At 36.6% G+C, this 27,473-nt stretch overlaps 1 protein-coding gene across 1 annotated transcript in view; it reads right to left on the bottom strand.

Moving 5' to 3' along the window:
• GPR158 (G protein-coupled receptor 158) overlaps window positions 1–27,473 on the bottom strand; it is a 417,620-nt gene that overhangs the window by 181,514 nt on the left and 208,633 nt on the right. Inside the window, exon 4 of the mRNA XM_019432597.2 lies at window positions 7,834–8,057. Within this exon, the coding sequence (XP_019288142.1) occupies window positions 7,834–8,057 (224 nt within the window). The remainder of the gene's footprint in view (window positions 1–7,833; window positions 8,058–27,473) is intronic.

Genomic DNA, 27,473 nt, shown 5'->3' on the forward strand with positions numbered 1-27,473 from the left:
CCTCAAGATCATAAAAGCCATCTGTGAAAGACCCAATGCTAATATCATCCTTAATCTGGAAAAACTGAGAGCTTTCCCCCTACGGTTAGGAACAAGACAGGGATGTCCACTGTCATCACTGTTATTCAACACAGTATTGGAAGTCTTAGCCTCAGCAATCAGACAATACAAAGAAATACAAGGCATCCATATTGGCCAGGAGGAGGTCAAACTTTCACTCTTCACAGATGACATGATACTCTATATGGAAAACCCAAAATATTCCACCAAAAAACTGCTAGAACTGACCCATGAATTCAGCAAAGCTGCAGGATATAAAATCAATGCACAGAAATCGGTTGCATTCCCATACACCAACAATGAAGCAGCAGAAATAGAAATCAAGGACTCGATCCCATTTACAATTGCACCAAAAACCATAAATACCTAGGAATAAATCTAAGCAAAGAGGTGAAAAATCTATACACTGAAAACCATAGAAAGCTTATGAAAGAAATTGAAGAAGACACAAAAAAATGGAAAAAGATTCCATGTTCCTGGATAGGAAGAACAAATATTGTTGACATGTCAATACTACCCAAAGCGATCTACATATTCAATTTCAAACAACACCAGCATTCTTCACAGAGCTAGAACAATCCTAAAATTTGTATGGAACCAGAAAAGACCCCGAATAGCCAAAGCAACCTTGAAAAAGAAAACCAAAACAGGAGGCATCACAATCCCAGACTTCAAGCTGTATTACAAAGCTGTAATCATCAAGGCAGTATGGTACTGGCACAAAACCAGACACTCAGATCAATGGAACAGAAGAGAGAACCCAGAAGTGGACCCACAAACATATGGACAACTAATCTTTGACAAAGCAGGAAAGAATATCCAATGAAATAAAGACAGTCTCTTGAGCAAGTGGTGCTGGGAAAACTGGACAGTGACATGCAGAAAAATGAACCTGAACCTGTGTACACACACACACACACACACACACACACACACACACACACAATGGAGTTTTACTCAGCAATCAAAAACAATGAAATCTTGCCATTTGCAACTACATGAATGGAACTATTATGCTAAGCGAAATTAGTCAGAGAGGGACAAATATCATATGACTTCACTCATATGAGGACTTTAAGACACAGAATAGATGAACACAAGGGAAGGGAAGTAAAAATATATAAAAACAGGGAGGGGGATAAAACATACGAGACTCTTAAATATGGAGAACAGAGAGTTACTGAAGGAGTTTTGTGGGGGGGATGGGCTAAATGTGTAAGGGGCATTAAGGAATCTATTCCTGAAATCATTGTTGCACTATATGCTAACGAACTTGGATGTAAATTAAAAATAAATAAATAAATAAACTTTAGCACAATATCAGGAAAATTAACAAATAAAGCTATGAAAATTATTATATTTATTTTCTGTAAGGATGTTTATCATTCAATACATTTAACAATATTTTCTATTTAACAATCCACAGGAAAAATATCTCTGAAGACTTAATGATAGGCATATTCAAATTTCATCTGAGTGACTGGTCAGTTTTTATCTTGTGAACCCTAACTTGCTTTTTTTCTCCTCTTTGCACTATTGCTAGAAAACCCCAGAAAGTTTTTTCTAGCAACAGGCTAAAAACAGTATACCTGCCCTCATGGAATCATTCCATATCTTAACCCCACCCTTGACTTCAACTAATTTTTTTCTACCCTTTTTTCACTGAGCCTCAATCTATTAATACTTTTAATCTTCTAGAAATTTTTATTATGGGTGCTGGCGTAAGACAAAATATAAATACATACCTACCCCACCCTAATGGGTTACTTTGGGCAACTGACAATCTCCTAGAGGCTGGGTTTTCTTTTCTATGAAAAGGGGTTACTTCATTCTAGTTCTCATATTTTGTCATCTTTCTAAATAAAAACCAGGAAATTAGTAACAAATTGATTTACATGACCAGCTTTTAAACTGCTACCATTGCAATAACACAACAGGGAGCATACATTCCATGACTTCATAATTGATAGTCTCTCAAGATTTCTGTAACTTTCTCATTTCTAAGGTAGAGGTTGGAATCCTCCTAGAAAGGTCAATGATATAGATAAATATAAATAGTAAATAGCTATAGCTTACTTGTACACTTAACATCTGAAAAATAACAAAAAGCCACATATAAATAAATGCATAGTAAACACTTTTTAAAGATAACTATCTATATAGAAATACCTGTGTAATTGCACGTGCATATGTGAATTGGCACTTGTGGAGCTTGGGTATTCAAAACATTTTTTTTTTTTTAACTGAGACTAATTAAGTGAAACTATCCTGCCTACAGTTTAGCATTCCTTCCATTCCTTCATAGTGAAGAGTTAGCCAAAATAAGAGAATCTGTGTTTTGTTCATTTCAGCTATCTGGACAATCTATTAGGATTAGTATAAAATGATCATTTACAATTATAAAGACAGTTTAAATGAATTTATTGCCTGGAATCCCACTACTTACATCAAATAGGCATGGCTATATTTTTAAACACCTTATCTTTTAAGCTATTTTAAATGTCATACTTAGCCCCTAACATTGGAAGGAAACAGATTATTAATTTCACAAAGAGGTCTAAAATAATATAATAAATAATATGTATAATAAATATAATAAAATAATATAATAACAAAAGACAAATGTCTAGTAAGGTACTCTATATAAATTATCTCATTAAATCTTCAAAAGTATCCTGTGAGGCAATTAATAAACTCCTTCAAAAATTTTTATAATAGGGGCGCTTGGGTGGCTCAGTTAGTTGAGCATCTGACTTCAGATCAGGTCATGATCTTGCAGTCTGTGAGTTTGAGCCCCTCATTGGGCTCTGTTCTGACAGCTCAGAGCTTGAAGCCTACTTCAGATTCTGCATCTCTCTCTCTCTCTCTCTCTCTCTCTGCCCCTTCCCCACTCATGCTCTATCTCTTTCTGAAAAATAAATAAATATTAAAAAATTAAAAAATTTTATAATAGCTTTATTAAGATATAAATCCTTTTACAGTGTACAAGCCAGTGGTTTGTAGTATACTGACAGATTTGTGAAAGCATCACCATAATCTACTGGACCAAAAAGAAAGAAAAGAAACCCTGAACACCTTAGCAGTAACACCCCATTCTACCCTCCTTGTATCCCTTGACAACCACTGACCTACTTCTTATCTCTACCAATTTGCCTATTCTGGACCTTTCACATGAATGTAATCATGCGATATATGATCTTTCATGACTGTTTTCTTTCACTTAGCATGTTTTCAAGATTCATCCATGTTGTGGTGTATCAGTACTTCACTCCTTTTTATTGACAAAAAAATTTGCCATTTTATGGATATACCACATTTTATTTATTCATCCATCACTGGATGAACAGTTGGGTTGTTTCCATTTTTTGGCTATTATGAAATATGCTGTTATCAACACTTGTGTGAACATTTTTGTGTATACAAAGGTTTTATTTTTGTTATTAGTTTCAGCTGTACAATATAATGATTCAACATTCTATATTCTTCTCAGTGCTCATCAAGGTTAAATGTACCCTTAATCCTCTTTATCTATTCCACCCAGGTACCTCCCTTCTGGAAACCGCGAGGTTGTTCTGTGTGTATACACAGACACACATACACACAAACACACACGCACGCACACACCACATCTTCTTTATTCATCTCCAGATGGACACTTAAGTTGCTTCCATATCTTTGCTATTGTAAATAATGCTTCAATAAACATAAAGGTGCATGTATTTTTTTTGAATTACTGTTTTTGTTTTTTGGGGGTAAATATCCAGTAGTGAAATTACTGGATCATAATGATAATTCTATTTTTAATATTTTTGAGGAACATCAATACTGTTTTCCACAGAGGCTGTACCAGCTTGCATTCCCACCAATAGTTCATGAGGTATTCTTTTTTCTCCACATCCTTGCCACTGCTTGCTATTTCTTGTGTTTTTGATTTTAGTCATTTTAGACATATGTTTTCAATTCTCCTGGGTATACACCTAGGAGTGGAATTATTGGCATATCATAACTCTATGTTTAATTTTTTTAGGGACCGTTAGTTACACTGTTTATATTCCCAATAGCAATGAATGAGAGTTTCAATTTCTCCGCATCCTAAACAACACTTGTTATTGTCTTTTTTATTTTTATCTATGCTAGCATGTGCTATAGGGTTGATTAGAATTTTCCTAATAACTAATGTTATTGAGCATTTTCATATGCTTATTGGCCATTTGCATATCTTCTTTGGAGAAATTTGTATTCAGATCACTTGGTCCATTTTTGAATACTGTTGTCCTTTTATTATTTGTATGTTCTGAGTACTAGTATAGTCTGTAAATATTTTCTGCTATTCTAGGGGTTGTCTTTTTACCTTTTTGATGATGTCCTTTGATGCACAAAAGTTTTCAATTTTGATGAAGTCCAATTTATTTATTTTTTCCTTTTGTCATGTATACGTTTGATGCTGTATCTAAGAAACCTTGTCTAACCCAGAATCATGAAGATTTATGCCTATGTTTTCTTCTAAAAAATGTTTCTTAGTTTTGGGCCTTATATTTAGGTGTATAACCCATTTAAAATTATTTTTGTATTTGGTATATTAACCCCCATTTTTTAAGTTTATTTACTTATTTTGAGAGAGAGAGAAAGAGAGAGAGAGAGAACAAGTGGGAGAGGGGCAGAGAAAGAGGGAGAAAGAGGGAATCCCAAGCAAGCTCCATACTCTCAGTGTGGAGCCTGATACGGGGCTTGAACTCACAAACCCGTGAGATCATAACCTGAGCCGAAACCAAGAGTTGGACGCTTAACTGACTGAGCCACCCAGGCGCCCCAACCCCAATTTTATAGAGGAAGAAACTAGTTGAAGTGAGGCTAAGCAATTTTCCCAAAGTATAATGGTATTCAAGGGGCTGGACAGGATTCAAGTACAAGCAATGTTACTCTAGAGTCTGCACACTCACCCATAATATTATGCTACTTCTACATTGCACACAATGTCTTTCTCTTTTGTCAAAATAGATATAAACTTTTAGATTATAAGTTGTTTATTCTTTATACTATCAGTGGGTAGGCAATGCAATGGGAAACTTGTAAGAGAGGCATCAGTATTACCTCAAAAGTAATGATCAGTTTTCTGCTTTATGCAAAAAAATGCTGTAAAGACACAAGAGAACTTTAAAAAGCAAAGCCAATATCTACATGTTATAAACATGCCATCTTTACACTGGAAATGGTTTACTGCTTTCACAATTCTCTTCCTTTTGGTAACTGAAATCAGAAGAGAAAAGTTCACCAAATGTTTCCTTTCTTCAGTATACTAGATCTGCATTCACTGACTATATTAACCTATATCATTTCCTAAAAATATTCCCCCTTATATTATGTCACATTCTGTGAAAACTGATTCTTCAAAAAGTGACCATCCTAAAACTAGATAACATCTAATTTATTTACTACAACTAGTTTGTAGCTATAGAAATTTCACTAAATGATACACGAAGATATCTATTCTCATGAAAACCTTATAAAGTAGCATTTCATATGACGACCCAGAGAAGTTTGAAAGGTTAGTAACTTTGGAAATGTTAAGTAACATTAACATAGATCAAGACATTGGTCCATCAAGAACTATCTCAGTGCTCAACACTGCTCCTCATCAGGGAAATACAAATCAAAACCACACTCAGATATCACCTCACGCCAGTCAGAGTGGCCAAAATGAACAAATCAGGAAACTATAGATGCTGGAGAGGATGTGGAGAAACGGGAACCCTCTTGCACTGTTGGTGGGAATGCAAACTGGTGCAGCCGCTCTGGAAAACAGTGTGGAGGTTCCTCAAAAAATTAAAAACAGACCTACCCTATGACCCAGCAATAGCATTGCTAGGAATTTACCCAAGGGATACAGGAGTACTGATGCATAGGGGCACTTGTACCCCAATGTTTAGAGCAGCACTCTCAACAATAGCCAAATTTGTGGAAAAAGCCTAAATGTCCATCAACTGATGAATGGATAAAGAAATTGTGGTTTATATACACAATGGAGTACTACGTGGCAATGAGAAAGAATGAAATATGGCCCTTTGTAGCAATGTGGATGGAACTGGAGAGTGTGATGCTAAGTGAAATAAGCCATACAGAGAAAGACAGATACCATATGTTTTCACTCTTATGTGGATCCTGAGAAACTTAACAGAAACCCATGGGGGAGGGGAAGGAAAAAAATGTGGTTAGAGTGGGAGAGAGCCAAAGCATAAGAGACTCTTAAAAACTGAGAACAAACTGAGGGTTGATGGGGGGATGGGAGGGAGGGAAGGGTAGGTGATGGGCATTGAAGAGGGCATCTTTTGGGATGAGCACTGGGTGTTATATGGAAACCAATTTGACAATAAATTTCATATATTAAAAAAAAAAGAACTATCTCAGATTTCTTAATATCCAATGTAATATTCTGCCCATTATATATCATTAACTCCATTTAGCACAGCAATCATTAATGATTATAATCAATTAAAATTTGTAAAGAACTGTTATCCCCTGTGCAAATGAATTATACTACATAGAGAGATTTCAGAACAGTTTATTAAATAGACCTTTTAATTCTACCTGCTCTGCCAGGGATAGGTGTTTTAAAAAACGGATTGTTATCTAGGTAACAGTGGTTAGATATTTCTCAACCCCACTTGCCTGCTTCTTTATTACATATACACTTTAACACATATTTTGTTGCAAAAGAAAAACAAGTATTGGTTAAATGAAGAGCATTTTGCCCATTTGCACTTTCTGACTAACTTAAAGCCTGATTTTAATTTGTGTTGTATGCTTCTGTTAATGAAACTGTCTATTTAAAATAACTATTAAAGTCTATAACATTAACATAATGGATATATTCTCCTAGAATCTCAATAGAGGGTTTTCTTTTATTATGTTGACTTGAGGCCTTGTAATAGATGCCATTCACAGAGAGTTGTTTTATTTTTAAAATTTCTAATGGGAACACTTTATGCTTCCAGTAAGCTTGGTTATCTAAACCAATCTGTATAACTTTGCTAACACGAAGGGGTCATTTGAATTTGGAAAAGCTGGAAACTTTAGACTTTGTGGGTTTTTTTTCCCCCAGTACAACAAATAAGTTTCTGAAAGAAACAGAACCACAAATTCTGACAACACTGGCTACATATAATTCATTGGGTGACCAACTGAAGACAATTTCCCAGAAATGTTTACCCTGGACATTTTAGCATTTCCTCCACCCCTGACTAAGAAGCATATAAATGTTTATACTATTCTTTGATTTCTCAGAACAGAACCAAAGGGCAGCCTCGCTCAAAAGTCATATAAGCCCTTTGTAGGATAATGTGCTCAAAAATAGTCGTCCATTTGTCAATGGTTAAGAGAAATAAAAATGAAATATAACAAATACCAAAAAGCTTTCTAGATATGAAAAAAATTAACAATACATTGGCTACTAGCAAAATAAGTTCTTCTAGAAGCCAAAGAGATAGAAAAGAGAGTTCTTCAAGGCAATAAAGTACTGAGGCTCCACACTAAACTGGGGGAAGCATTCTGTAGAAGAAAATGTTATAATAAGGTTCCATATTTTTAAACCCTACTTCTCTTAGGAAGTTAAAGAATGTAACGTTCATACTCTGGTCTAATTATATTATATGGGAATAGGAAGACTTCTGCCAAACAGAGAGGCAACTGGGGCTTGGAAAAACTCAATTTGTTTGAAAAAAGAAGTGGTCACTTCGTAATAAAAAGGAAGTACATAACCAGGGTACCTGGGTTTACCTTTGCTTTGCGAAAGTGGTAGACCACGAGCATGCTAACGAAGTCAAGCAGCATACACAGGGCTTGAAAGGAGATGATAGCAAGTCGCAAATACTTATCCTCCTGGACAAAGCAAGGGCTGTCATCAGCACAGTAGGGGCAGCCCTCTCTGCAGGGTAGGCAGACATGGGCTTCTTCTGACACATCTTTTGCACTTCCTGTCAAAGGGTGATCCGGATCCCTTCCTGAAAGTTCCAAATAAAACCACAGTGTCATTGCACCTCTGAGATAGGTGAGATTGAGTACACAAAACACATCCTCACCTCTCCATTCCTTATCCCTTTTATTAAAGACTTTTTAGCAAGCTTCTTGCTAGGGGAGAGAGTTACTTTGCTTTTAGACTCAAACAAAATTTTTTTTTATCACTTTGATTTAAAAATGTCATTCAGAGTAACTGAGAAAAATTAGCAAAAGTGTAACTAAAATTCCTCAATGGCAAAGAAGAGTTTTCTGTTATATCATTATCTACCAATCACCAAATGATACTTTCTATGGCACAAATCATATTCCATAAGTATTTGTTAAAGAATTAACCAGAAGGAAGGAGAAGAAAGTTGTCTCTTTCCTGTACCAAGTCATACCCAACACTTTTGGAACTTCTTGACCTAGATCGCACAGAATCCAAAATGAGGCTTTGATTGCTCCTTAATTCAGCAGGGATCTCATCTACTAAGTTCATTAGGTCTAAATTGGATAAAATGGCACTTAACCGACAGTTGTTCACTGTGCAATTGCCTAATGATGGTGCATCCTTTGCCCAGAGTATAATCCATACTTACAGGCTATCATGTAATTTTCCACTTTGTCTACTCATAGGACATTTCTCCACTATTAACTAACTGCCACTATTGACCCTCCCTTTACTTTTAGATTCTTATTCTCAGTTATCAAACTTAATTTAGCTCTGAAGCTCAATAGGTAAAGATTTTAATTGTTGAGTTGAGTTTAACATTGACAAATATCCAATTAATAACATAAACTAAAAAAAAAAAAACTATTTCCAACTCCGAACTCAATATGAAAGACATTAGGGAATATATACCCAGTTTAGTATATAAGATAGCCACCCAGTTTAGTGTATAACACAACCACCCTGTTCAGTATGTAACATAACCTTGATAGATTGAGGAATCTGAGAAAGAGGTTGTTCTGATTAAAATAGCATTTTAATAATATAAAGTTTAATAGAAAGTCTTTATAACTTTCAACTCTTGTTGAAGAAGGTTCATATTCTTTCTAAAATGTATTTGTCTTCTTTCCTTCCTTAATATATAAAATAGAAAAAACATAATTAAGTATTTTTTGATAATTCAGTATACAATGATGTTTAAGAGTGACTATTCTGTTACACAATGAAAAGTATATGAATTTAGGTATCCAGAAGATATGGTTCCCATTCCTAGGCAGCTCTGAGATACTAGGCAACTCACTTGACCACTTTGGGTCTTAGTTTACTTATGTACAAAATGTGAATTGCTATGGGGATTAAATGAATTAATGTATATAAATCAGAGTGCTTATTTTCTCTTCTTCAAATATTGAAGATGCAAAGAGGAAGTAGAAATCGTTGGTGCCTTAAAGAAAATTACTATTGTTCAAAAACAAGAAAGTTAGAAGCTTTGAAGAGCTGAGGTAAGGAGGAAGTAAATGGGAATGATAATCTCCATTTCAGAGAAGCTAACTTTGAGGTCCAACTCATTGTCCAAGAGTAATACACAACAAGAAGTGAACAATAATATAAGACTGGGGTGTGGGAGAAGGATCAGAATCAGAGAAAGAACCTACAGAGAGTTCTGGGAGTAGATAAGACAATAATTAGGTAATGTAAAGAGGGAGAATAGATATGTCCAAATTTTTACAATTTCATAAAAGAAAACAGATTTATTGGAACATACTGGAATGTGATCAATGATGATGACTGAAGAAAGGCTATGAGGCAAAATGACTGTTTTATCCTTCGTTGACCTTCAAGATGGTGGTTCCCAAGGAACAATAAAGACTGGAACTAGGTTGTTGGGGCTTAAGGAATAAATATGTGATAAAATAGAATATTATTTCAATAAATGCTCCTTTGAATGAAAAAAAGCAAGAAAAGTTCATAGTTAATAGGAATAATGAAGTAAAAAAAAAGGATTTTGGTTTTGTGTTTTGTTTTCTTCTATTACAGGTAAGTTCTGTAAAAGGAGGCACTGGAAAGACTGGTAAGGATAGGATGGGAGGATTGGATGTAATCAAAAGCACAGTTGGAGAAATTAACTGTAAGAATAAGTGATGGCTTTTCTCGTCATCAAAGGAAAGAAGTAGAGATGGATTAAAGATTTTTTTTATTTTTATTTTTTTTATAGAGAGGAGAATCAGTTGAAAACTGTTCTGAAATACAGATCAAAGAAAATGTGGAAGTCAGTTGTGTAGTCTTATACTTGTGAACAACTCAGGTAGAATAGGTGTTGAGAAAGAAGAAAGCCGGTCTTGAGGATGAACACATGAAAGATTCGAGCAGCACTATTATACAAGATGACTACTTGGATCACTTCGCAGAAAAAGAATCCATTTAGAGTAAGATGGTATGATTTACTAGGAGATCTACTCAAACCAGTTTTTTTCTTATTTTCTACAATTACCAGTAGCATAGAAACCACTGCGGAGACAGAGCAGTCAAGGAGAGAGAATAAAGAAAGGATTGTGACAGTGGCATTTTAGGGAAGGAGGAAAAGCCAGTACAAGGCTATGTGATGGACCTACAGCCTTCACTCCTTCAGGGTGGCTGGTGCTCAATCCTCCAGAGACCTCCTGAGTCTGAGTCAATCTAAGGGATGAAAGAGGAAAACATTTCTTCATCATCGATCTTAATTGATCAAGGGTAGCCTTCAGAGTCATCAACTCCTGTACATTTTTGGTTGTGTACTCATAACTTTGGAGCAGATTCCTGCATCTTGTGCCATGACTCTAGTGATATCCTAGAGTAGAACAGAAACTTAAAAGTGTGGTATGAAGTCCCAAGCTGAGGCAAAATATAATACAACTGTATTTATGCAAAGCTCTTCAAGGCTTTCAGGAAACAGAGCAATGACTGGAGTAAGAGGTAGGGCCAAGTGGCATTTGAAGGGATTAAAAACAGGTATCTAATATAGATAAAAACTTGAGGAATGATAGGGCACACATATCAAAAGCTACAAAGTACAAAAGTGTAGGATACTAAGAAAACAATAACTTAATTAACTCTGAGTGCAAACTGGATAGTCACGTGAATGAAGCCAGAAAGGGTTATTGTACTGAATAAGATAAAGAAAGTTGTCAAAGATTCAGATGGTCTGATGATGGTGACAAAAATGTCAAGACTGCTAATGACAAATTTGGAAGACAGAGGTCAGGATTCCCCTTCTGACCAAGATGGAAGAATATGGATGGAATTTACCTTCATATCAGAAACAATAAAAAGAATAGACAAAATATTAAAGTTATGGTTTTATAGACTGGACATCTGGTAACAAGGGACAGTAATTCCTAACAAGTGCAAATGCCCTTCAATAAACCAAACTCTATAAATAGAATCACAACAAACATTAAATTAGTAAAAAAAGAAAGTATCTATGGAAAGTCTTTATTTTGTGAAATAGCCCTTCTTAATCCAGTCTTTGCTTATTGCTTTAGCTAAACAGGCAGAAATTTTCTCATTTAAGTTTAAGAAGCTCTCGGCTGTCTATCAGCCAAGAAGTGTATACTATTTACTTTCTATACATATTAAACTTGAAACTTCACCCATATCTAATGGCATAATTCTCCCAGATGGTATGAGATACAGCACCTGAATTGCTCAAATAAGAAAAATACAATTGACCCTCAATAACATCAGTTTGGACCACATGGTCCACTTATGCATGGATTTTTTTCAATAAATGTATTGGAAAATTTTGGGAGAATGTTGACAATTTGAAAAAACTTGCAGATAAAAAAAAACTTGCAGATAAACTGTACAGCCTAGAAATATTGACAAATTAAAGAAAAAGTTGCATATGTAATGGATGCATAAATATATGTAGACGCCAGTCTATTTGAACATTTACTATCATAAAATATACACAAATATATTATAAAATTTAACATTTAGGGTGCCTGGGTGGTTCAGTCGGTTAAGCATCCAACTTTGGCTCAGGCCATGATCTCACGGTCCATGAGTTTGCGTCCTGTGCTGGGCTCTGTGCTGACAGCTCAGAGCCTGGAGCCTTCTTCGGATTCTCTGTCTGCCTCTCTCTCTGCTCCTCCCCCACTCTCGCTCGCTCTGTTTCTCTCTCTCTCAAAAATAAACATTAAAATAAATTTAAAATTTTTTTAACATCTATCAAAATGTGCATATATTTACAGACAACACATGAAACCATCCCACAGTTGAGAGAAATGTAAACAAATGTAAAGATGCAGTATTAAATCATAAGTGCTTAAAATTAACTGCACTAATAATTTTGTAGCCACCTCCTGATGCTATTGTGATGAGCTCAAGCATTGCCGGTATCTTCCTAAAACCCCAACTGTTGCTAATCATCTCTGCATGAGCATTTTGTCTCTCCAGTAAATTGTGTAGCACATAAAAAGTGACCTTTCAGGGCTCTCACGTATTTTTTTACCTGTGTTTAGGGCAATACCGTAAACCTTGAATAACACCATGAGACTCATACAGAGTGCCACTAGTGATGCTAGAAGTGCCCACAATAAATTTCATATTAAAAAAAAAATAAAAAATAAAGTAAAATAAAATAAAATAAAATAAAATCTTAAAAAAAAAAGAAGTGCCCACAAGAAGCAGAGAAAAGTATGACGTTACAAGAAAAAGTTGAGTTGCTTGATATGCACCGTAGATTGAAGTCTGCAGTTGCAGTTGCCTGCCATTTCAAGATAAAAGAATCCAGAGTAAAGACAATTGAAAAAAAAAAAGAAAGAAAAAAGGAAGAAAGAAAGAAAGAAAGAAAGAAAGAAAGAAAGAAAGAAAGAAAAAGAAAAAGGAATTTGTGAAGATGTTGTTGCAGCTATGCCAGCAGGCACATCCTAAAATACATTTCAATCTCATATTGAAAATGCAGCTTTTATGTGGGTGCAGGATTGCTATAAGAAAAGTATACCTATGGACTCTAATATGTTTTGAAAAAAAAAGTGAAGTCATTAAAGCAAAAGGAAGGTGAGGGATCTAAAGCTGGAGAACTTAATGCCAGCAAAGGATGGTTTGAGAATTTTAGAAAGAGGTTTGGCTTAAAAAATGTCAAGATAACAGGAGAAACAGCTTTTGCCAATTAAAAGCAGTAGATGAATTCTCAGATGTCTTTAAGAAAACTATCGAGGAGAAAGGATATCTGCCTGAACAGGTTTTTAATGCAGATGAAAATGCCCTGTTCTGGGGTGGGGGGTTAGGGTGGTGTGGGAAATGCCACAAGAGATGTTTATTAATAAGGAGTAGAAGTGAGCACCAGGATTTAAGGCAGAAAAGGATAGGCTAACTCTGCTCTTTTGTGCAAATGCAGTCAGGTTTATGATCAGGACTGCCCTTATCTATACAGCTCCTTGTAGGGAAAAGATAAACACCAGCTGCCAGTCTTTTGGTTGTACAGGAAGGCCTAAACAACAAGAACCCTTTTCTCTGGATTGGTTCCATTGATGCTTTGTTCTTGAAGTTAGGAAGTTCTTTTCCAGGAAGGTACTGCCTTTTAAAGTTCTTTTGATATTGGATAATGCCCCTGGCCACCCAGAACCCTATTGACTTCAACACCAAAGGCATCAAAGGGTTCTACTTATCCTCAAACACAATGTCTATAATTCAGCCTCTAGATCAGGAGGTCATAAGGATCTTTAAAGCTCATTACATGGTACTCTATGGAAATGATCATCATGGCCATGAAAGAGAACCACAACAGAGAGAATATCATAAAAGTGTATAAGGATTATGCCATTGAAGATGCCATCGTTGTTATAATGAGAGAGCCACAAAAGCCATCAAGCCCCAAAATAAATTCCTGCTGGAAAAAGAATGTGACAAATGTTATACATGACTTCATGGGATTTACAACAGAGCCATGGCAAAAAAATGTGGAGGAGGTAAAGAGAAATTTAAGAGTGAATGGATACCATGTCAGAAGAATTAACAGAAGACCACTTGAGGGAGATGAGTGTGGCCCAAGAAGTGCCAGATGATGAAGAAAAAGAGGAAGAAGAAGCAGTACCAGAAAACAAGTTGACATCACACAATTTGGCAGAAGGGTTCTGATTACTTAAGGACTTCTTTTAGCTTCTTTTACTACATGGACTATTATCTGATACAGGTGCTAAAAGTAACACAAATCAGGGTAGAAGGATTGGTACCATATAGAAACAGAGAAGTGAAAAACAGATATATTTGTGTAAAGTGACCGCAAGTGTGCCTGCTTCTCCTGCCTCCCCTTCCCCACCTATGCCCCCACCCCCACCAAGACAGCAAGACCAACCCCTCCCCTTCTTCCTCCACACCCAATTCAACATATAAATAGTGAGGATGAAGACCTTTTTGCTGAGCTAGTTCCACTTAATTGACACTAAATAATAACCATGCCATACAGTTACTAAACTTATTTGTTGTATGTGTATGTGTCTTCATGTGAAAATCTAGTAACTGTCAAGCAAGAACTATATGAGACATTTCTGTGTCACCATCATCATCCTCACTTAAGTATTCTTTATATAGAACATCATGTGCAAGACTTGTATGGAAGTGGATAACCTATCCTTCCAAAGGCATCCAGTAAGTGATATTTAATATAAAATTAATAATGTGCCAGTTTTCTTACCATTTTATAACTTTGCTTCCAAAGAATTAACATTACGGTAGAGTCTGCCTCTCTCTCTCAATTGGAGAAACTGTGTATGAGCCTATTAAGTGTTTTTTTAATGTAACAATGTTTCCAAGACAATATTATGAATATGATTATAATACCGTATGCCGTCGACATTTTATATGGTTCATCCATTAGCATACAGGGTTGGCTACCATGAAGCAAATGTATTGACTACACTAAATATTACTGCTTCTTTATCACTGCCTGAACTGTAATATCTATAAATAAATATGAATTTCTTTTCCATATTACATTTTCATTTTTGATGTCTAGTGTTAGTAATACATTTAACATCTACAGTGTTTCGTATTATATGAGAAAGGCAATATTGATGTAGGTAATGACAGATGATTCATCTCAAAAACAAATGAAATAAACTTATAGTACCAATATAGTATACTACTGTAAATGTATTTTCTCTTATCATTTTCTTAATAACATTTTTTCTCTAGCTTCCTTTATTGTAATAATAAATTACAGCACATAATAAATATACAAAATATATGTTAATCAACTCTAGTTTTCGTAGGACTTACAGTCAACAGTAGGTTATTAGTAGTTAAGCTCTAGTTGGGGGAGTCAGGAGTCATACGTGGATTTGTGACTGTGCAGGGGATTTGCACTCCAAATCCCTATGTTGTTTAAGGGTTGACTGCACTGCAAAGTGTTAAGTGCTCTGTATACTTGAGCTTGGTTTTTATAACACAACCATGACAAGCAGTCACAGTCACAGTCACATTTTAACTACATTTGACAAGTTCTTCAGCTTTGTTAAATTTTCCATCATTTTTAACCAATCGAAATTTGAGAGTTTCTCTTTGCCTAGGACCAAATCCGTGGTCCACTTCTAGTAAACATAGAAAACCTAACCTTATCCCTGATTTTTTTCATGACCAATATTTTACTCTTGCCCAATTTCCTCATCTTTAATTGTTATTCTGTTGCAAACTATAATTCTGTAAGGTACTCCAAATCATTTTTGGAATGAGTATGATATAGAAAGCACTGATAAAATAGTACCTCAAGTTTTACAGAGTTTGACAGAAACAAATTATTGTTCAATTCAACAGCTATTTTCTGAGTGTCAAATGATGTGTCAGGAACTGTTTTACTGGAATAAATCAGTGAACAAAACAAAGATCTCTGTGCCTGTGGAATTTGTGTTCTACTGAGGGAAACAAAAACAACCAATCAACATAATGGTAAATAATATTGTATGTAAAACTGAGAAATGCCAAGAGGAAAAAACAAGTACAGCAAGGTCAGGGGCGTCAGGTGAGCTAGGGGTGAGAGATGCAATTTTAAATAAGTGGTTAGGGTAGATCTCATTCTTTTTATTAACTTTTTTTAATGTTTATTTATTTTTGAGAGCAAGAGAGAGAGAGAGAGAGAGAGAGACAGAGTATGAACAGGGGAGGGGCAGATAGAAAGGGAGACACAGAATCTGAAGCAGGCTCCAGGCTCCAAGCTTTCAGCACAGAGCCCAACGTGGGGCTCAAACTCCCAAACTGTGAGATCATGACCTGAGCCAAAGTTGGACTCTTAACCAACGGAGCCAACTAGGCGGCCCTGGGTAGATCTCATTCTACAAGTGATATCAAAGCAAAGATTTGAAGGAGGTAAGACAGTGATCCTTTATGACTTGTGATCGGAGAGAATTCCAGGCAGAGAAAGGAGCCAGTATAAAGAACCTGAGGTGGAACCATACCAGGCACATGTAACAGCAAAGAGGCGAGTGTGGCGAGAGCAGACTGAGTGTGGGGCAGTACAGTGGAAGATGAAGTCAGAGAAGTAACAGGGCCAGATCATAAAGGGCATATGTGGGTCACTTGTAGGGACTTGGATTCTACCTTCAGTCAGATAGCCATGTAGGATTTTGAGTAGGGGAGTGAGAACGATATACCTAATGTAATTATAGGATTACTTTGGTAATATAGAGAATATAGTGGAGTGGGCAAGGATAAGAAGGAGGGAAATTAGTGAGAAGCTTCGAAGTAATCCATGTGAGACTTAACGGTGGCTGGGACCACAGTGTAACAGTAAAAATTGGCTAGATTCAGATTTTTCTGATGAGTTGGTTGTGGAATGCGAGAGAAAGAAAAGAGTCAAAGACGATTCCTAGATGTTTGGTGTTAACAAGTGGATGGATGAAGTTACTAACAACCAAGAGAAGAATGCATGTGGAAGTTTTTGGAGAAGGCCGTAAGTTCAAACTTGACATTTCAGTTTGCAGACGTCTACCAGAGACCCTGGTAGTGATGTGAAGTCTGGAGTTTGGAAGAAAGGTCTGCATTGAAGATACAGACACAAAGGTCATGGGCATATAGATAGCATTTACAGCCAAAAGACCGGGTCAGATCACCAAGGGAATGAGTATAGATAGAGACAACTCCTGGGGTCCTCCAATATTAATGTCAAACAAAATTCTTAGTCAGGCAAAACTTTCCCTGGCTCTGACTCAAATTTTAAAGGCTACTGCATTATTTCTTTCTATAATTGTAAATTCAAAAAGCTTTAAAAGAAGAACAGCCAACCAGCAGACAAATATTTTCTCTGTGCTTAAATGTGACTTACCACCATCAAAAAGTTAAAGCTGCTTTGGTTTGTGTTTCCCAAAGGCAGAGCCTGAGATAAGTACCTGAATATAGGTAGCTGATTTGGGACCCAGAAAAACAGGAGTGAAGGATGAGCTAGAAACAGGAAAGAAAGGAAAGGCAATGAAAAGTATTGAATTGGATAACACCATGGAGAATGAATCTTCCTGGGAGGACCATTAAAACTGCAAAAAGCACCCCTCAGATTTGTCTCTCCAAAGGATGGGAGAGGCTGGCCCATTTTTGCAGCAACCACCAATCCCACTGGTTGACAGCTATTCCCAGGGGACTTCAATTTCTCTGCACTCCTGGATAAGTGCTTAGCAAGCTTAGGGGGGCATCAGAGAAAGCCCTGAGGCCAAAAAAGGGAAGAAATTCTGTGGGCATTTGAGGAAAGGTACTGGCAGCATGTCCGGTAACCATCATAGTAGCTAAAACATGAAGTGGGTCAAGCGTATGTGATACAGGGTGGGAAAAAAACCCCACAAACCAACAAACAACAACAACAACAAAACCCAATACCCAAAACCCAAAAACAAAAACAAACTACAATAGCTTCTAGGTTCCAAAGTCAGCTGTTTCTGGTGTCACTCATATAGAAAAGACTTTGAATGGTACCCCTCTAGATTTGAACAACATGCTTAACCAGAAGCTGGACATAGAGAGGTGAACAAGCTTGGAGCCTGGCAGGTCACACAGATGATTCTAATTATGCTATTAAATACTTTCCTCTACATTCACAAAGTAATTTACTCTGCAGAAGTAGCTTATCTTTGCCTGTGGTCCTTTTCTTTTCTTTATAATACTATGTCTCTATCAATTTGTTGAAGATTGTACAGAATACAATTAATTACTCCCAATTAAAACTATTTTATTTAAAGAGTAGAACCCTCTCCAGTTCACTCTTTGTTATGTAGATTTTAACTGAATTGCAATATGGTGAGATGCCCTAATAAAATGGATTGATCAAACTACCCAAAGCGGATTTTTAAGACCTGGAGGCCCAATAAGCTTAAATCACGATCAGAGGAACAACCTTACTTTCACATTAGCAAAAAAATAACAAAACAGTTTCTCGTTTCAGATTTTGCCGAATTCAACAACTCAGATTTGTAGAGTACTGTCACAGGCTCACATAAGACACTCTGTAACATTCTAAACGTTTGGGTTTAAGATCAGTTATTTGTTTCCTCTCTGTAAGACATATCCAAGGATTTTTTTAAAAATGGAAAAAGAACAAATTCTCTTTTGCAATTAATAATGTGGTACATTTGTTGTCAGAGCTTGGGACGATGGCAGAGTAGGAGGACCCTGACCTCTCCTCATCCCATATGGGGGAGTAGATATCATCCACATCCAAGTCAATAAACTGGAGAGTGATCTGAAGACTGGTGGTACAAACTCCACAACTAAATATAGAGAAGAAGATGCATCTGAAAGGATAAGAAGGTCAGAAAGGTGGAGGGAGGTTGCCTACAGGAGGAAAGGAGCTGTGATGAAGGACCAGTGCAGAGAAATGGGTCCTAGAACCAAGCAGCTCGCACGGGGAAGACTAATCCCCATAATGATTGGTTTTGAAAACCAGAGAGGCTGAACTGTGGGAGTTTGTAAGACCAGGGAGGGGGATTGGATTCTAGAGCTTTAAAAGTCAGTGGACTCAGCAGCGGGCCAGCCAGGAGGGTGAGTCGTAGGTGGTCTCTGTCCTTAAAAAGAAAGCAGCCTGAGCTGAGAGGCAACCATCAAAAGCTGAGAGTTGGGCTGTGCCACACACCCACAAGTTTATACAAGGCAGGGGTGGGGTGGTGGGGGTGGGAGAAGGGGAGCAGATCTGTTCATCCTCAACATTTCAAAGCATGTTGGGAGACTTCTCCAAAAAAGTGATAGAGCTGGTAGGTGCCATTTTCCTTCCCTGCTCCCCAGCACAGAGCCACCTGCAGGAGGCAGAACTCTGCAGATACTTGCTATCTAACCCGCTAGCAGTGTACCACACTCACAAGTTCTCCTGAGGACTCCTATGCTGCAAGCCTGCTAGCCTTAGCCCTGGGCTCAGGGCAAATTTTGTTAGCATATGGGCCCCATCCAGCTACTGGGTACAGAATTGCCACAGCATTCCAAGCCTAGCCACTGTGCCACACCCCCAGCCACCCTGGCCCCCAGCTACCAGCTGGTGCATCATTTTAGGAGATCTGACATTGGACTAGTGGCCCAGTGCAAGTTTTGCTAACACCCTGTCACACTTCCAAGTTTCCTGGCAGGCACACCTCCTCAGAGCTGGCCTGCCTGGGTCCCACTAATACCACAAAGAGTAAACCCATGACAGGCAGATAGTCAGTGAAGATGACTGCACTGAAAGGAAAAGTGACTCTGAGACAACAGCAGGGCATAAGCAATATACATTGGATACTCTCCTGAAGTTTCAGGTACTGGTGAACAAGGGACACTGTACTTCAAGGCACTTCAGGACCTCTTTTTCAAAAATTTACTCCTTTCAAGAGCAGAAGACATAGTTGACCTTATTAACACACAGATATGGACACAGAGAGGCAGACAAGTGACAAGACAGAAAAATTTATCCCCAGTGAAAGAAGAGGACAAGGCCATGGCCAGAGATCTAAGTGAAACAGATATATCATAGAGAATTTAAAGCAATGATCATAAGGATACTCACTGGAAAAGAGTGGAAGGCATGAGTGAGACCCTTAACACAGAGATAAGGAATAACATAGCAGAGAGAAAGGACTCAATAAATGAAATGAAAAACACACTTGATAGAATTAACATCACAGTGGAAAAAGCTTGGTAATGAATTAGTGACCTAGAAGACAGAGTGATGGAAAGTACTCAAGCTGAACAAAATAGAGACAAAAGAATTGTGCAAAATGAGACTATACTTAAGGAACTCAGAGAGTCCATGAAATGTAATAACGTTTATATTGTAGGAGTCCCAGAATAAAAAGAGAAAAGGCATAAAATTTATTTGAAGAAATAATACCTGAAAACTTCCTTAATCTGGGAAAGGAAGCAAACATCCAGATCCAGGAGGAACAGAGAACTCCTATCACAAAAAAAAAAAAAAAAAAAAAAGCAGACCCACACCAAGACATATTGTAATTAAATTTGCATAATATAATAATAAATAAATAAATAAATTTTAAAGCATCAAAACAAAAGAAGTAGCAACTTATAAGATAAAACCCATTAGGCTAGTAGTTTTTCAACAGAACGTTTATAAACCAGAAAGCAGTGACATGATGAATTCAAAGTGCTAAATGGGAAAAATCTGTAGCCAAGAATACTCCATCCAGCAAGGCTATTATTCAGAATAGAAGGAGAGATAGAATTTCCCAGACAAACAAAACCTCAAGGAGTTCATGACCAGTAAACCAATCCTGCAAAAAATATTAAAGGGGACTCTTTGAGTGGAAAGGAAAGACAAAAGTGACAGTATGAAGGTAGGAAACACAAAAGCAGTACAAAAAACTGTCAAAGTACTTATTAAAAAGGGGCTATAAAATATAATAACACATACCTAAAACGTAAGGAAGAAAGGAAAAAAGAATGGGTTCAAACTTAAATGACCATCAACTTAACATAGACTGCTATGTGCAGAAGAGGTGATATTTAAACCAAATGGTAACCATATATCAGAATCCACTAATAAATACGTAAAGAGGGGCGCCTGGGTGGCGCAGTCGGTTAAGCGTCCGACTTCAGCCAGGTCACGATCTCGCGGTCTGTGAGTTCGAGCCCCGCGTCAGGCTCTGGGCTGATGGCTCGGAGCCTGGAGCCTGCTTCGGATTCTGTGTCTCCCTCTCTCTCTGCCCCTCCCCCGTTCATGCTCTGTCTCTCTCTGTCCCAAAAATAAATTAAAAAACGTTGAAAAAAAAATTTTAAATACGTAAAGAATAAAGAAAAAGAACTCCAAATACATCACTAATGAAAATCAGCAAACCATGAAACAGAGAAAGACAAGAAAGGATCAGAGAAAATCTTGACACAAAAACAACAAAATAAGCAATAAGATGGCAATAAATGCATATCAACCAACAATGATTTTGAATGTAAATGGACTAAATGCTCCAATCAAGAGACAGAGAGTGACAGAGACAGAGGGTGACAGAATGGGTAAAAACAAACAAACAAACAAACAAACAAACAAACAAAAACAAAAACAAAAAACGATATATAGTCTGCATATAAAGACTCATTCTAGATATAAAGGCACCTACAGATTGAAAGTGGGGGGATGGAGAAACATCTATTATGTAAATGGATGTCAAAAGAAAGTTGGAGTAGCAATATTTATATTGGACAAAATAGACTTTAAAACAAAGACTGTAACAAGAGACAAAGGAAGACACTATATAATAATAAAGGGGACAATCCAACAAGAAGATAGGATAACTGTAAATTTATGCACCCAACATAGGAGCAGCCCAAATACATAAAACTCTTAATAACAAACACAAAGGAACTAATCGATAATATTACAATCATAGTAGGGGACTTTAACACCCCATTTACAACAATAGATAGATCATCTAAACAGAAAATCAACAAGGAAACAATGGCTTTGAATGACACACATTCTTTTCAAATGCAGATGGAACTTTCTCTGGAATAGATCACATATTAACCCACAAAACAAGCCTCAAATTCAAGAAGATTGAAGTCATACCATGCACTTTTTCTGACCACATGCTATGAAACTAGAAGTCAACCACAAGAAATTATCCAGAAAAGATCACAAACACTGACATTAATTACGTGCTACTAAACAATTAATGGATCAACAAGGAAATAAAAGAAGAAATTAAAAAGTACATGGAAAAAAATGGAAATGAAAACACAGTGGTCCAAAACCTCTGGGATGCAGCAAAAGCAGTTCTATGAGGGAAAGTTATAGGAATACAGGCCTACCCCAAGAAGCAAGAAAAATCTCAAATAAAGCACACTAACCTCGCCCTTAATACAGCTATAAAAAAGAATAACAAACAAAACCTAAAATCAGCAGCAAGAAGGAAATAAAACAGATCAGAGCAGAAATAAATGATATAGAAACTAAAAAATAATAAAACTGCTCAATGAAACCAGGAGTTGGTTCTTTGAAAAGATCAATTAAATTGATAAACCTTTAGCTAGACTTATCAAGGAAAAAAGAGAAAAGACTCAAATAAAATCACAAATGAGAGAGAAGAGATAACCAATACAACAGAAATTTAAACAATTATGAGAGAATATTATGAAAAACTATATGCCAACAAATTGGACAACCTAGAAGAAATGGATAAATTCCTAGAAACACAAAAACTATGAAGCTAGAGACAGGAAAAAATAGAGATTTGAACAGACCGATAACCAGAAAGAAATTGAATCAATAATCAAAAAACTCCAAACAAACAAAAGTCCAAGACCACACAGCTTTACAGACAAATTCAACCAAACATTTAAAGAAGAGTTAATACCTGATCTTCTCAAACTATTCCAAAAAATATAACAGGAAGGAAAACTTCCAAATTCAATCTATGAGGCCAATGTTATCCTGATATGGAAACTAGATAAAGACACCACTAAGGAAGAGAACTACAGACCGATATTCCTGATGAGCAAAGATGAAAAAATCATCAATAAAATATTAGCAAACCTAATTCAACAATACATTAAAAAAATAATTCACCATGATCAAGTGGGATTTATTCCTGGGTTGCAAGGGTGGGTCAATATTCACAAGTCAATCAGTGTGAAATATCACATCAATAAGAACAAGGGTAAGAACCATATGATCATTTCAATAGATGCAGAAAAAGAATTTGACAAAGTACAACATCCATTCATGATAAAAACCCTCAACAAAGTAGGTCCAGAAGAAACATACCTAAATATAATAAAAGCCAAACATGAAAATCCCACAGCTAACACCATCCTTAATACAGAACAACTGAGAGTTTTTCCTGTAAGGTCAGGAACAAGAAAAGTATGTCTATTCTCACCATTTTTATTCAACGTAGTACTAGAAGTTCTAGCCACTGCAATAAGACAACAAAAAGAAATAAAAGCATCCAAATCAGCAAGGAAGAAGTAAAACTTTCATTTGCAGATGACTTGACACTCTATACAGAAAACCTGAAAGACTCCACCAAAAAACTGCTAGAACTGATGAGCAAATTCAGTAAAGTCACAGTATACAGAATCAATGTACAGAAATCTGTTGCATTCCTATACACCAATAATGAAGCAGCAGAAAGAAAATAAGAAAACAATCCCATTACAACTGCACCAAAAATATTAAGATACCTAGGAATAAACCTAACCAAAGAGTTGAAAGACTTGTGCTCTGAAAACTATAAAACACTGATGAAAGAAACTGAAAATGACACAAAGAAATGAAAAACATTTCATGCTCATGGATTGGAAGAACAAATATTGTTAAAATGTCCATGCTACCTAAAACAATCTATATATTTAATGTAATCTCTATCAAAATACCAATAGCATTTCTCGCAGAGCTAAAACAAATAATCCTAAAATTTGTGTAGGATCACAAAATACCATGAATAGCCATAGTAATCTTGAAAAAGAAAACCGAACTGGAGGCATCACAATTCTAAACTTCAAGTTATATTACAAAGCTGTAGTAATCAAAATTGTATGGTATTGGCACAAAAAAAAGACATAGATTAAACAGAATAAAAAACCCATAAATAAATCCTCAACTAAATGGCCAATCTTCTACAAAGCAGGAAAGAATGGAATGGAAAAAAAGACAGCCTCTTCAAGAAATAGTGTTGGGAAAACTGAACAGCAACACGCAGAAGAAAAAAAAAAAACAGGACCACTGTCTTACACAATTCACAAAAATAAGTTCAATATGGATTAAAGACCTAAATGTGAGACAGAAAGCCATAAAACTCCTAGAAGAGAACACAGGCAATAATCTTTTTGAGGCTAAAATGAACAAATCAGGAGACTATAGATGCTGGAGAGGTTATGGAGAAACGGGAACCCTCTTGCACTGTTGGTGGGAATGCAAACTGGTGCAGCTGCTCTGGAAAACAGTGTGGAGATTCATCAAAAAATTAAAAATAGATCTACCTTATGACTGAGAAATAGCACTGCTAGGGATTTACCCAAGGGATACAGGAGTGCTGATGCATAGGGGCATTTGTACCCCGATGTTTATAGCAGCACTTTCAACAACAGCCAAATTATAGAAAGAGCCTAAATGTCCATCAACTGATGAACAGATAAAGAAGTTGTGGTTTATATATACAATGGAATACGACTTAGCAATGAGAAAGAAAGAAATATGGCCTTTTGTAGCAATATGGATGGAACTGGAGAGTGTTATACTAAGTGAAATAAGTCATACAGAGAAAGACAGATACCATATGTTTTCACTCTTATGTGGATCCTGAGAAACTTAACAGAAGACCATGGGGGAGGGGAAGGGGGAAAAATTACAGAGAGGGAAGGAGGCAAACCATGAAAGACTTAAAAACTGAGAATAAACTGAGGGTTGATGGGGGGTGGGAGGGAGGGAAAAGTGGGTGATGGGCATTGAGGAGGGCAGCTGTTGGGATGAGCACTGGGTGTTGTATGGAAATCAATTTGACAATAAATTTCATATTTAAAAAAAATAATCTTTTTGACATTGGCAGTAGCAACTTCTTTCTAGGTATGTCTCCTGAGGCAAGGGAAACAAAAGCAAAAAAGCACAGAGAAGGAATCAACAAACAAAACTAAAAGGCAACCTATGGAATGGGAGAAGATATTTGCAAATGACATATTCAATAAAGTGTTAGTATCCAAACTATATAAAGAACTTATAAAACTGAAAACCCAAAAAAAACAAATAATCCAATTTAAAAATGGGCAGATGAGATGAACAGACATTTCGCCAAGAAGACACATAGATAGCCAACAGACACATGAAAAGATGTTCAATATCACTAATGTTGAATAGCAAATCAAAACTACAATGAGATATCAACTCCCACCTGTCAGAATGGCTAACATCAAAAACACACACACAAGAAAAACACAGGTGTTGTTGAGGATGTGAAGAAAAAGGAACACTCACGCACTGTTGGTAGGAATGTGGTAGGAATGCAAACTGATGCAGCTACTCTGGAAAACAATCTGAAATTAAAAATACAACTACCCTACCATCCAGCAATTGCAGTACTGGGTATTTACCCAAAGGATACAAAAAACACTAACTCAAATGGAATACATGCACCCCAATGTTTATATCAGCATTATTTACAATAGTCAAATTATGGAAGCAGCCCAAGTGTCCATGAGTTGATAAATGGGTAAGGAAGATATGGTGTGTGTGTGTGTGTGTGTGTGTGTGTGTGTGTGTACAACAGAATATTATTCAGCCATAAAAAAGATGTGAAATCTTACATTTTTTTAAGTTTATTCATTTTCGAGACAGAAAGACATAGTATGAGCAGGGGAGGGGCAGAGAGAGAGAGGGAGACACAGAATCCAAAGCAGGCTCCAGGTTCTGAGCTGTCAGCACAGAGCCCAACGTGGGGCTCGAACTCACGAACCACAAGATCATGACCTGAGCCGAAGTCAGACACTTAACTGACTGAGCCACTCAGGCACCTCCAAAAGATGAGAAATCTTAACATTTGCAGTGAAGTGGATGGAATTAGAGAGTACAATGCTAAGTGAAGTAAGTCAGTCAGAGAAAGACAAATGCCATCTGATTTCACTCATATGTGGAATATAGAAACAAAACAGATGAACAAAGGGAAAAACAGAGAGACATAAAGACAAGCCAAGAAAGAGACTCAATTTTTTTAAATGTTTATCTATTTTTGAGAGAAAGAGAGAATGTGAGTGCGGTAGGAGAGAGGGAGAGAGAAACAGAGGATCCAAAGGGGGCTCTCTGCTGATATGGGGCTCAACCTCACGAAAGAACCACAAGATCGTGATCTGTGCCAAAGTTGGATGCTTAACCAACTGAGCCACCCAGGGGCCCCCAGACTCTTAATTATAGAGAACACACTGATAGTTACCAGAGGGGAGGAGGATGGGGGTATGGGTTAAATAGGTGATGGGAATTAAGGAGTGCACTTGTCATGAAGAACACTGGGTGATGTATGGAAGTGCTGAATCACTATATTATACACCTGAAAGTAATGTAATACTGGATTTTAGCTAATTGTAATTAAAATAAGAACTTTAAAAAAAAGGGGCACATTATTTCTGAAATTTATTGTATTACATTTATATAATTTAAAAAAATTGGCCTCTCTGCCTTCCTTCTTTCTCTTACCAGAAAATATTATTCCTAAATGAGACTTAGATACCATTTCTGCATTATGATAGAAAAAAGATACATTTCTTTCAGTAATCCAACTTTGTTACTCTTTATATTTCCTAATTATGGTCCCCTCTACATTGGCATATTTTGTTATTACTGCATTGTGATCGCAATGTCCTCCAATTCTTATTTACTGGGGAGACTATGTTCCTTGTGTATATTCAACCTATTGATACAGAAAACTCAAGGTAGCATTCAGGAACACAATAATCTCAGACTGTCCTGTTGAATAGCACGTTCCTGCTGTCCACAGCTGGACTTAAACCTGTCTACTTTCCTCCATTATTCTCTTCACCAACTGACTACCACGATCCATACCAACACAGAAAAGTTTTCATGCCTAATCCAGTTTGTCTCACTTCTCTTGCTGATGCTCCAACTCCTTGTAACTATCTTTATCTGCCTGTGTTCTTCTACTTGGCTAACGGCTAAAGTTCCACATGTGTATATGCTGTACCCAAACAAACTGTGAGCTCTCTAAGAATAGGACAATGGTTTTATATCTTTATTTTCCAACCTAGATCAATATTACAAAAGACCCAGAATACTAGGCCATAGAATACAATCATGAGTGAGGGACATACAACAGAAAAAGCTCATACACTGCATTCTCTTCCTCAGGTAAGGCTGAAATAACAGTTAACAGATATTATGTCTATTGAAATAGTAGCAGCTAGATATAGGTTGGAAAGTGACATAAGTCCATACCATTCTGTATTTCTTCATAAAAGTAATACTACATTATGTTGGTTAGACAAATGCTTCAATATTTGTGGATAAAAGCAATTTGTTAGAAAAATTATGATCACATTT

This window comes from Panthera pardus, unplaced genomic scaffold (assembly GCF_024362965.1).
Source record: "Panthera pardus isolate Hobbes unplaced genomic scaffold, ASM2436296v1 HiC_scaffold_6, whole genome shotgun sequence".
Taxonomy (NCBI): domain Eukaryota; kingdom Metazoa; phylum Chordata; class Mammalia; order Carnivora; family Felidae; genus Panthera; species Panthera pardus.